The following is an 11699-nucleotide window of genomic DNA, read 5'->3' on the forward strand; positions in this document are numbered from 1 at the left end:
ACCTTGAGAAAGATACATATGTCAATACATACTAGTTGACATGTCTAATAAATTATTGGGAATTTTTCTAGGTGGTTTACTATTATAAATAAAAATCACAAAAACAGCTCAATTACGGACGTTGAGCTGCAAATGCTGAAACTTGATATTGATCTTATATATAAATATATATATATATATATATATATATATATATATATATATATATAGGGTAAGGTTCATGCGAGAACCACCTTTATTGCGAGAACCGCGAGAACCAATGTAAACACAAGCTAAAATAGCTAAAAAAACCTAAAAAAACCCTAAAAAAAACCTAACCCCCACCCCCCAAAAACCTAAACCCCCCACCCCCCCCCCCCAAAAAAAAACCTAACCCCCCCCCCCCAAAAAACCTAACCCCCCCCCCAAGCTAAATGCTAAAAACTAAAACCCTCAAAAAACCTAAAAAAAACCTAACCCCCCCCACCCCACCCCCCCCTCCCAAAAAACCTAAACCCCCCTCCCCCACCCCCAAAAACCTAAACCCCCCCCCCCCCCCCAAGCTAAAATGCTAAAAACTAAACCCCCAAAAAACCTAAAAAATCTAAAAAAATAAAAAAAAATCTAAATTTTTTTTATTTTTTTACTATTTTTTATGTTCAAATCGCTACTTTTAGTAGCCAAAAAAAAAATTTTTTTTTTAAAAAAAAAAATTAAATTTTTTTTTTTTAAAAAAAAAAATTAAAATTTTTTTTTTGGATACTAAAAGTAGCGATTTTTATATAAAAAATAGTAAAAAAATAAAAAAAAATTTTTTTGGGTGTTTTTTAGATTTTTTTAGGTATTACTGTTTGTGTTCACACTGGTTCTCGCGGTTCTCGCAATAAAGGGTGGTTCCTAACGGATCTTTGTCCTATATATATATATATATATAGGTAGAGGATCCTGTAAAAAAGGCCTAAAGTGTGAGAAGGGTAAGAAAGAATCTCAGCCATTAGATCTTTTGATCTAATGGTTGAGATCAATAGGGACCAAATTGTAAAATATTTTCATTAATTTGGACTGATTTGAAATATCTAGGGGCAATATAGTCTTTTAAACCCACTAGAAATTAGGTAATGCACATGTAACTTCCCCCCGTCTTTTTTAAACGTCAATAACTTTTTATACGTAACTTTTTAAAAAAAAATTACACCATAATAACGAGCGTTTTTTATCTTTAATATGAGTACCATATTGCTATACTTATATAGAGAAAAAAATATGTTTCGATCAGATGTTTAGTCAATGAATGGTGTTATATACTTGCTGAATGGTGTTATATACTTGCTGAATGGTTTATATACTTACTGAATGGTGTTATATACTTGATGAATGGTGTTATATACTTACTGAATGGTGTTATAAACTTGCTGAATGGTGTTATATACTTACTGAATGACATTATATACTTGCTGAATGGTGTTATATACTTGCTGAATGCTGAATGGTGTTATATACTTGCTGAATGGTGTTATATACTTGCTGAATGGTGTTATATACTTACTGAATGGTGTTATATACTTGCTGAATGATGTTATATACTTCCTATAATTAAGGTGGCGGTTATGGGAAGTTTTTAATTAATTGAATTAATGATAAAATTACTTGTTTACCCATTTCAATTAATTTAGATCTAATGGCTGAGATTCTTTCTTACCTTTCTCATACTTTTGGTCTTTTTTACGATAACCTTACCCTATATATATATATATATGTATATATATATATATATATGTTAACATGCTACAACTAGGTATTAACGTCGTTTGAATACCTAACCTACGTCATTGAACATGTTACATGATTCGAGATGAACACATGCACATACCTACACGAACGGATAACCAAGTGTCAACGTGTTGCATATTATGTGTTAGTATACGTGTATAATTTAAGTGACATACGTGAATGATAACTAACACTAAAAAGATAACCATATCAGAACGTGGTTGACCACACCAATCATTAGTCACTTAAATTCTAGCCGAGCAAATCAAAGGTAAGTTCACGGCTCCTACCCTTTTAACTTTTACGAAACACAGGGGGAGAAAGCATGTACAACATTACGGTAAAGTAATGTCATAATGTTACGGAAACATAACATCACAATAATTAGAGTTTTTATTATATTAGTTATGCTCACGAAAGTGCACATTTATCACAAGTAAGCCCTTCATCTCAGGCCGTTAGTATTGGAGTATAGCGAGGAAATTTTGAGTAGTACTACTGGGTCCGACAAACCCCACCCGAGTTAGTCGCGCTAACTCGACCGGTAATGGTCGAACGGGTGTTAAAATTTTCTATCACATCGCCATGGTCAGTGATAGACCTGGTACGAAGGCAACCAAACAGTTAGCTCCGGTTGCGAATGCTTAGTGACATAACGTATAGTTAGCTACCTACAAGTATACCAAAAAAACTGATAATCACTACTATAAACTGTTAACAACTAAAACAATGAATTGTTTTTTTATCTGTGAATCAAACCTATGAACTCACTCATCATTATGTGTTGACACTTGTTCTTGCATATCTTTCTCAGGTCGCTAAGTTACTCAGTCACGGCTAGGAGCACATCATGACATTAAAAACTATTTTTGGTGTTTGCGTTAATACATTTACTTATGTTGGTTTTGGGCGTTTGTGTTTGACACACTGTTTACATTGCATTTACTTTACGCTTCCGCGACTTACTTTGGTTTTGAAAAAGTATTTTTCTCAGATAGAGGTCGTTCAATATGACTAGTGTCTTGAATTTTGGTTTGTCACGCGACTAGCGGTAAAACCCTCCAGATGGAATTTGAGGGTGTGCCAAAACATGTAATCGAGTGCTTGAGGTATGATAATGGTGGAGAATACATTTCAAGAGAATCTAAGATTATCTAAAGCAACATAAAATATGAAGACAACTTACATGTTCAAATACTCCAAAACCAGGCGGAGTATCTAAACGAAAGAACAAACACCTAACAGAGATGTTAGGAAGTGTGATACATGATAAGAACCTTCTAGGAGGATTTCGCGCTGAAGCAATGAAAACGGCAACATATGTAAGTAATCAATTACCTCAACAAAGTCTAAAGCATATGTCTCCTTTCGGTCCATAAGCTTACACGAAGAAGGATAATGTTCATGTGTCGGTATGACCAAGAAATATGCCACATGTTAAACAAACTGTATAAACATTTATAAGGGGATTTGATTTTATGAATGTTTATGTATATGACGTTTTAAGATGAATGCATAAGTCATGAGACTTGTCTTGCGATTATGGGAGGTCACAAGGTGCTATATAGGTAATAAATGATTCCATAATAATAATTAATGGTTTATGGAAGATACAAGTGAATGATGTGAAATCTGGAATGTTGATAAAATGTATGATGTTTAATGAATATCTATAAATGTTATTGACACTCCTATGTTGTGACAAGGCTATTGGTTCTTTTAATATGTTTTAGAATTATTGTTTCATCAGCGAAAACTGACTTTTTATAGTATGCAATTTTTGGTGAGTTGTAGTTAGATCAGTAAAGGCATTTTAGGGCTATTTGACAAAGAGGAAGTTTAGACTATCCTCGTTAGAAGTTTTTATTTGAAAAATGTTTTGAAATATTGTGTCACTAGTGAAAACTTCTTTGTCGTTCTCTCAATTTACCAGTATGATTCGTGTCGACGAAACTTTCGGCATCTAGTTTCGTGGGGCGGACTTATAGTGTTACAAGGGAACCCTCATTCCCTCTTGACGCTCCGGTGAGGCTCCGATGGTAGTGTGAATTTTGAAAAAAATTGACATTTTTTTGATTTCGTTACCTTTTTTTTGAAACGTTACCCCTATGTAGATTTTATAGATCCGCCACTCCCGGTTTTTTATTTTTTTTGAACGGCTAATTTCTTTAATCCACATTCGTCTATGAGACTTGAACCCAAGATCTTCCCTTCCCAACCTAGGTGTTTTTAAAGGCCTTACCTTTGCCAATGAACCATCACCCGGTCCACCCCATTAATCCGCCACTCCCGATTTAACCGACCGGTTTAAACCGGTTTTTAAAAGCCTGATCCTCACACAATCACACGCGGTGGGGCACCCATGAAAAGCACAAACGGTTCCGCTTCCTCGCTTCTATAAAATCCATATACAAACACTCGTATCAACAGGACCACCTACTTTCTCTCTCTACAAATCCACTTTCTCTCTCTAAAATTCCAGTTTCTCAGACATGGCAACCGATGCTACAAACGGAGCAGCTCCGGCAGCACCTCAAGTGACGTTCACAGCACTAAAACCGCAGGTGTTTGTGGAAGCCTCAAAGGTGAACGACGCCGTTGCATTTTACAAGGCGGCGTTTGGAGCTGAGGAGGTGAATCGCGTAAGTAATCCGAAGAGGAAAGCCGATCAGGAGCTTCCGCTGCTTCTCTCCGCTGAGATCAAGCTCGGTTCGTCTACGATTCTGATTTCTGATCTCGCTGATGACTCCACAGCTCTGTAAGCTTTGTTTCTCGGTTTTTTGATTATTTAATCGTGTTATTTGCTTGATATTTTGTTCGTTTGCTTAGATCTGTGTGAAATAGCTGTTAGTTTTAGGCTTTAGCGGTTTTGTTACGTTTTTGTTACGATTTCGCTGCCTGAACGTGATGATTTGCTTGTGCTATTGCTTTGTAGTGTAACACTGCATATGTTCTTTGTTTTTATACCATTTTCTGCCCTAATTTACGTTTCACATGCTCATTTTCAGTCATTTCTTCTGGTTTCATAACCTGCACTACATTTGTTGTTCTCGTTGTATAAAATAGTTAAGATCTGTATAAAACAGCTTTTATTTATAGTTTTTAGCGGTTTTGTTACGATTTTACTGTCTGAACGTGATGATTTGCTTGTGCTATTGCTTCAAAGTATCTCACTGCATATATCCTTCGTTTTTATACGCTTTTGTACACTAAATAACGTTTATCATGCCAGTGTTTAGTCATTTTTCTTCTTTTTATTTATAAGACTACATGTACTGGGGCGCGGTGAAGGCCATAGCGCCGGTATGGAGCCCCCCACACCGCCCCCAGGGGCGCCATGATCAAAAAAAAGAAAACCGGCGTGAAAAAATTCGCGGCGCGAGAAGGTGGGCATTTTCCACTTTGGTCCCTGCATTTTACAATTTGGTCCCTGCATTAAAACACTTTGGTCCCTGCATTTTACACTTTGGTCCCTGCATTTTACACTTTGGTTATGATGAGGTAGGGCTTTATGACTACGGCCTCAAGCCCCATAAAGCCCCGGGGTGACGTGGCATGCCACATGGCGCATAACGCCCCTTTGGGGGCTTTATGACTACACATGGCCTAACTTGCATTACATTTGTTGTTCCAGTTGTATAATATTTAACTTCATGAGTATCGATACAGTGATTCCTTATGGTTTATGCTTTTTAGACGTTAGTTTTTGAAAATATTTAATTCGTGTTTTATGTAATTTAGGCCTCGTATAGTACATATTTCATCTTTTTTCTGCATATATTATACTACGCAGCAGTGTTAAGGCTAGTGGTACGGGGCTGGTGTTCTGCTTGGAGACAGAGGAGGAGGACATTGAAGCCGCTGTGGAAAAAGCTGTGAAAGCTGGTGCTGTAGCTGAAAGTGAAGTGACTGAAGGTGACGGCGCGTGTTGTGGTGGGCGCGTGGGGAAGGTCAAGGATCCTTATGGGATTGTCTGGCTCATCTGTGCTCCTGCCAAAAAGTGTGCTGACGTGGAGGCTTAGAAGCCGTTGGATTAAATAAGGGTGTTTAGCAGGAAATCTGGTTATGTAGTATTTGGTGGTAGACGGTTTGGATTATGTGTGGTGCTAATTGCTATTTTGAACACTAATTGACCAAAATTATGGATTTGCTTTTCATAGATTTGATGTTGCATTTGAGTTTTAACCTTATCGATATTCATTTTTGGATAATCAAATAAATAACTACGGAAACTTATTCTTCATATTTCTAGGTTATAAATTATGTTTGCGAAGGTGGAAGGGTGTGGGTCATAGTTGAAATATGATTCGTATTGTAGTAAAATGAATAAAAGACTATACCACCCTCTCAATGATTCATTATGTTTGGCGTGGATTCAACCATGATTATCACGACCCCTTTTTCCATTTTCTAGATTTGGACACTTTAAAAAATAAATTAAAATAATAAAGGGGATAGTGATTTGTGTCATTACCACACCTTTAGGGTAGTCGTTTTGGATGGTGGATTAGAGGTAGGTGACATGACGTCTATGTGGGGTCATGAGGAGCATGGGTAGGGGTGTAAACAAGCCTAGAGGCTCGAGAGCTACTCGTGATCGGCTCGGTTAAAAGCTCGAACAAGTCGAGCCTTATCGAGCCCGAGCTCGAGCCTGAAATAGAGTTCGTTTTGTTATCGAGCCCGAGCTCGAGCCTCAAATACAAAGCTCTTTCAGGCTCGCGAGCCTAAACGAGCCCATGCAAAATTTTAGTTTTTTATATATAATATATTAATAATGATGATAATATTGATGAGCCGAGCTTTGGCTCATTTAAGCGATGTTGAAGTGAGCTCGAGCCGGGCTTTTAGCTCGTTTAAGGTTGTTCTCAAAATAGTTCGAGCCGAGTCGAGCCGAGCTTCAGCTTTGGGTTTTACTCGCGAGCCGAGCTCGAGCTCAAAGAAGTAGGCTCGAACCGAGCCGAGCTCGAGCTCGAGCTTCATAAAAACATAACGAGCCGAGCTCGAGCCTGATCGAGCTTGAGCTCGGCCCGGCTCGTTTAAACCCCTAATCATGGGCACCCTTTAGCCAAATAGCCTAATTATGCGCTTTACTTCATGCAATGCGGATTAATGCATGGGTGAATTCATGAGATACGTCACTCGTTGTGTATCGCATTTTCACTCACGTGTCATAAATAAGTAACGTCTATTTGATGATAGTTAACATAAAAAGATTCAATATGTTAGCGACCTTGAAAATATTGTGTAGTTTCATCTCATATTTGGGTTTTAAGCTTCAATCAGATACAAACTACACACTCACGAACATAACCCGTCACACATTCTATTGGTGAACTTTTTTGGTTTTCTGGGATCTTATCTGTATCTCTCTCTGATATAAATGATGGAAAGGGGTTCAATGTTGGGTTTTGAAGGCGTTAATCACACAAAGAAAACTCACGTACAGAGAATGTGTTTGTTGCTAAAAAAAACCCTACTTCTCATTCTAAAGTAAACGTACAATATATAGGAACAAACAATGACCCACTAACCCACTAACTAATAATTAGGGCCACTAACCCATTAACCCCACTAACTTAATCTTGCTAAACACTTCAACATAAAAACACACGACTAATTAAAATACTTGACCCATAAAAAAACATACTTTTACCGACCCGACTTGACCCGTCAAGATTAATCCAACATTCACCCCCTTAATCTTGACCTCGGTTCTTGCTTTTTTTTTTCCTTGCTTGATGTTGTCGTTCTTGCTCATCTTGCTTCTAAGCAACATGCTCTTATTGATCGATTTCATGCTGACTTGCTTTCAAAACTTGCATTCTAAGATTACTGATCTTATGTCTTACTTGCTGACCTTGCTAATCTTGCTACGTTCTTGCTTGATTCGAACTCATTCTTGCTTTCTTACTTCGAATCTTCTTGCTTGCTGACTTGCTTTAATGAACAGGCTATTTGCTACCTATTTTTTTCTTGCTTTCGAATCACAAAGATTCAATCTTGCTACTCGCTCTTGCTCTTGCTCTTGCTACGAACCATACGGGTCTGGTCTGTTGCTAACTTTCAATTTTCTTTCTTTCTTCGGGTTGTCAATTTCATTCTTTCTTTCTAATCGACCCCTATTCTTTCTTCTTTCTTACCGATGCTTTCACTTTCTTTCTTACCGCACCGGTATCTTTCTTACTTTCCTGGGAGGCCTTCTTTTTTTCTTACTAAGCGACGCCGGCCTCTTTCCATCTTTCTTCTTTCTTGTGGCGCCTCTTCTTTCTTTCTTGCTGATCTCGATCAGCCTTATTTCTTGCTTTCGAAGCCTCTTTCTTGCTCTCTTGCTTGGTTCTCTTGCATACCGTCTTTGGTGACCCCATACCACTACCACTTGGTTCTGTTTCATCACCGATTAAGCTCCGAAACAGCCCATAACTACCCGAACATGTTGTCCTTGGATTAAGAAAAAAAATCCGCTACTTGCTATGTCGATAATTCTAATCATAGGAATATGTGGCTTACCTCTTTGCTTCGATTATTGCTTCAATAATTATTCCACCTGGATGCTTGCAATTAATTGTCAGAAGCTTGCTTGCTTTTAAATATTATTATCACAGCCTTCTCTTATGTTCCCGAGTCATTTAACAGGGGGAGGTAAGGGGAGGGGAGGGGAGGGGAAGGAAAATTTTCTCTCCAATTTGGGAGGATAAATATATGGTTATATTTGGTCATATTTTCCTCCCTTTTCCCTCCCCTCCCCATGTTAAATGAAACTCGGGAACATGGTTTTTAATATTTGATATCCAATCTTTGACTAAATTCAAATTTGGATTTCAATTTAAAACCAAGGCTTATCCACTGAACCAATATTTTTCCAATTTACTTCTTGCACCTACCCATTATCAAACCACCGTCTTCAATTTTGAATTTCCATTCTTATCACAAACAAACACATTCGTCTCTTCTTCCGATCTGCCTTGCTGCTTCCTTTCACTCTTTCTGTTCTGCGACTTCTTCAGCCCCGCAGCCAATGGCTGCTCTCTTACTCGAAAACGACTCTCAAAACGGCCCTCTCTCTCGTACCACGAACCAGGTATGAGCCTAGGGCTCTGATACCAATTGTTGGGTTTTGAAGGCGTTAATCACACGAAGAAAACTCACGTAACTTCTCATTCTAAAGTAAACGTACAATATATATATAGGAACAAACAATGACCCACTAACCCACTAACTAATAATTAGGGCCACTAACCCATTAACCCCACTAACTTAATCTTGCTAAACACTTCATCATAAAAACACATGACTAATTAAAATACTTGACCCATAAAAAACATACTTTTACCGACCCGACTTGACCCGTCAAGATTAATCCAACATTCAACTGTTCAACTTGTATGCATGTTCATATGTGCAAGTTGTGCTGATACCCAACTAGCTAGATCGATCGGGTCGATCACGCAACCCAACCCATTAGTTTTGTATGGAAGGAAGGAGATTATAGCTAATTGGGTACCGACGTGACCTACCTTTAAAACTGGACATGAAATAAGTTCACCCACATAAAAACCACAAACTATGTTAAATCAAGATCCTTAAGTATTATTGTTAACGGCTTCTTGAAAATATGAACTGAAAAATGTTGCATGATTTTCCTATGTTAATTCTGCATTTAATGGGAAACGTGAGATGTTGCGAAGAACGCTCCAGCACATAAAACCATCCCTTGAGATTGAAGAAGCTCTTGTAACTGTAACGTGGTGGTATAGGAGGTGGCTAGTGGTGGTTTTAGGGTTTCAATAAAGTGGTGGTATAGAGATGAAGAAGTGGGTCCCCTATGTTTTAATACTTAGGGTGGAGGGTGTGGTATAAAGCCTCTAGGGGCTTTATCACGCCACTTCAGCGTCACGTCATGTCCACGTCATACAGGTGGCTTTAAAGCCCATTTCTTTAACTTGGAGGATGTGGTTTAACTACACACTTTACACTATAGCACTCCCATTTTGACCTTTCCTTCATCGTTCAACACAAACTCACTTCGTTAACGTGCTGTCAAGCTGAAGATGGCGCCCCCCTTTCGTTGCCGCGGTATGGAGGTTGGCGCCTCTGGGCGCTATGGAGGATGATGTGGCCGGGTGACGCCATGCCACACCCTCCGGCCTTAAGAACTTATACCTTCTACTAAAATAAAATTTGGTAGATAGAGTAAAACCACTAAATTATCCTTTGAAATTAAACGGATCATCAATTTATCTGGTTTCAATGCTTAAAACCGGACCATGAATCGCATGTTAAATTTACTTGCATTTTGGATAATAGTTTACTCAATTTTAATGTGATATTTATTTCTCATACTTATAGACTTATAGTAGACTTGTTAAATCATATAGACTAGTTTATCAGGCCGGTAATTACTAATTATCCATAAAAGAAAACAATTGAGTCCAAAAAGAAACTGATAGCCGATAGATGCGTCCAATAGACCTATTATCTTCACATTAATTGGGCCTTCATGAGCTAACACCAACCAGTGAGAAAAATAGGCGAAATAGAGGTGCACAAATAATAAGCAACAATTGGGATTTGTTGAACATATTGAGTTTGAACTTGAAATTATTTTGACAAAACCTCAATTGTGTCATTACTCGGTTTAGGGTTGCTAATCATCACAATTAAGTATTTGGATTTTTAATTATCTATCAAATCAACTAGTTTAACAAGCCATGTTTATGTGATTTTCGATCAGTAAAACCAAGTTATACATCAGATTCACATACTTGAAACCCGAGTGTGATCATTCTTTTAATTAACCACAAATTAGTCAATTTTACTTTCATTAGTTTTAATTAATCAATCACATCAAACATCAGTTTTAAATTAAAGTTTAATACGAATAATAAGACAAAACGTGTAATACCTACCACATTCTCTTTTAGCCCCGGACATGAACTTCGTGTCACACCCCAACCGATGGCGGAAACATCGGGGCGTGGCACTGACCGAAACAGATTGTCCAAAAGTTTCCATAACAACTACGATTACCAATTATTTAAAGTATCACGTCTCATACCATGACATAAAACGTAGCATAGTTATTACAGACAAAATCAAGACAAGTAGTTCTGTTTCGACAACTCAGAATTTAAATACAGATAATTCGTTTATTTGTTTCTAGACCCTTCCTAGCCTCGATTTCACATCAAGCCAAGCATTCTAACATCTTAAGCATCTGCCACATACGTTAAAGTAAAAGTCAATACACATAGTGTAAAGGTGAGCATACAAGTTTAATAGATAGAATAGAGTTCGAAATCGTTTACGCATAACCAGCACGTACATAGTGTGAAATGAAGCACGTAAGTTATCAACATGATCCTATCAATACCAATGACTATGGGTTGACTGCGCAAGGCAGTTCGTATTACATATTCACCACTGTGAATCATGTGATTAATTGTCCTTAACAACCCCTGAGTGAACAGGTGCTGAGTCCAAACTATAGTACTATCGTTGCTAAGGCAGGTAGACAACAATCCGTGTGTAAACATAACAAACAAGCATTCATTAAGTCACGTATAACATGCGGTAACGGTTAGCGTTAAAGTATTGCGTAGTGTGTTCGATGTGATTTAGAATAAGTAACGTATGTAACACCCAAAAGTGCGTAAAGCAAAAAGGGTTCGAGTATACTCACAGTGATGATGGATTGAAGGGAGCGCCAGAGTGAGTTTAGCCTGATCAGAACGATAGCATAAACGATAAGCGACGCGTAAAACAGTGCGAAGTGTCAAAGGATCGGACGGTAATCCGATCGGATGACCATTCGATTGGATTGTCATCTCGTTTAGAGAGGACGTGTTTGTGTATGATGGTTTGCCTTTTGAAGTTTTCGTTGTAGCATTTTGAAAATAGAGAAGTATCTCTACCTTTCAGGTCGGTCGATCGAACGGCGATCCGATTGGCGA

At 38.0% G+C, this 11699-nt stretch overlaps 1 protein-coding gene across 2 annotated transcripts; it reads left to right on the top strand.

Annotated features, from left to right (window-relative positions):
• The first annotated feature begins 4126 nt into the window (after positions 1-4126).
• LOC110873452 (uncharacterized protein At5g48480) lies at positions 4127-5912 on the top strand. 2 transcript variants are annotated; one of them, XM_022122390.2, is made up of 2 exons: positions 4127-4507; positions 5546-5912. In XM_022122390.2, the coding sequence occupies exons 1-2, from the start codon at positions 4242-4244 to the stop codon at positions 5769-5771; spliced, it is 492 nt and encodes a 163-aa protein (XP_021978082.1). In that variant the 5' UTR covers positions 4127-4241; the 3' UTR covers positions 5772-5912. The 2 variants fall into 2 exon arrangements, with proteins under 2 accessions (XP_021978082.1, XP_021978081.1); XM_022122389.2 differs by having other exon boundaries at positions 4141-4507; positions 5543-5912.
• Positions 5913-11699: the final 5787 nt, after the last annotated feature.

This window comes from Helianthus annuus, chromosome 8, assembly GCF_002127325.2.
Source record: "Helianthus annuus cultivar XRQ/B chromosome 8, HanXRQr2.0-SUNRISE, whole genome shotgun sequence".
NCBI lineage: Eukaryota > Viridiplantae > Streptophyta > Magnoliopsida > Asterales > Asteraceae > Helianthus > Helianthus annuus.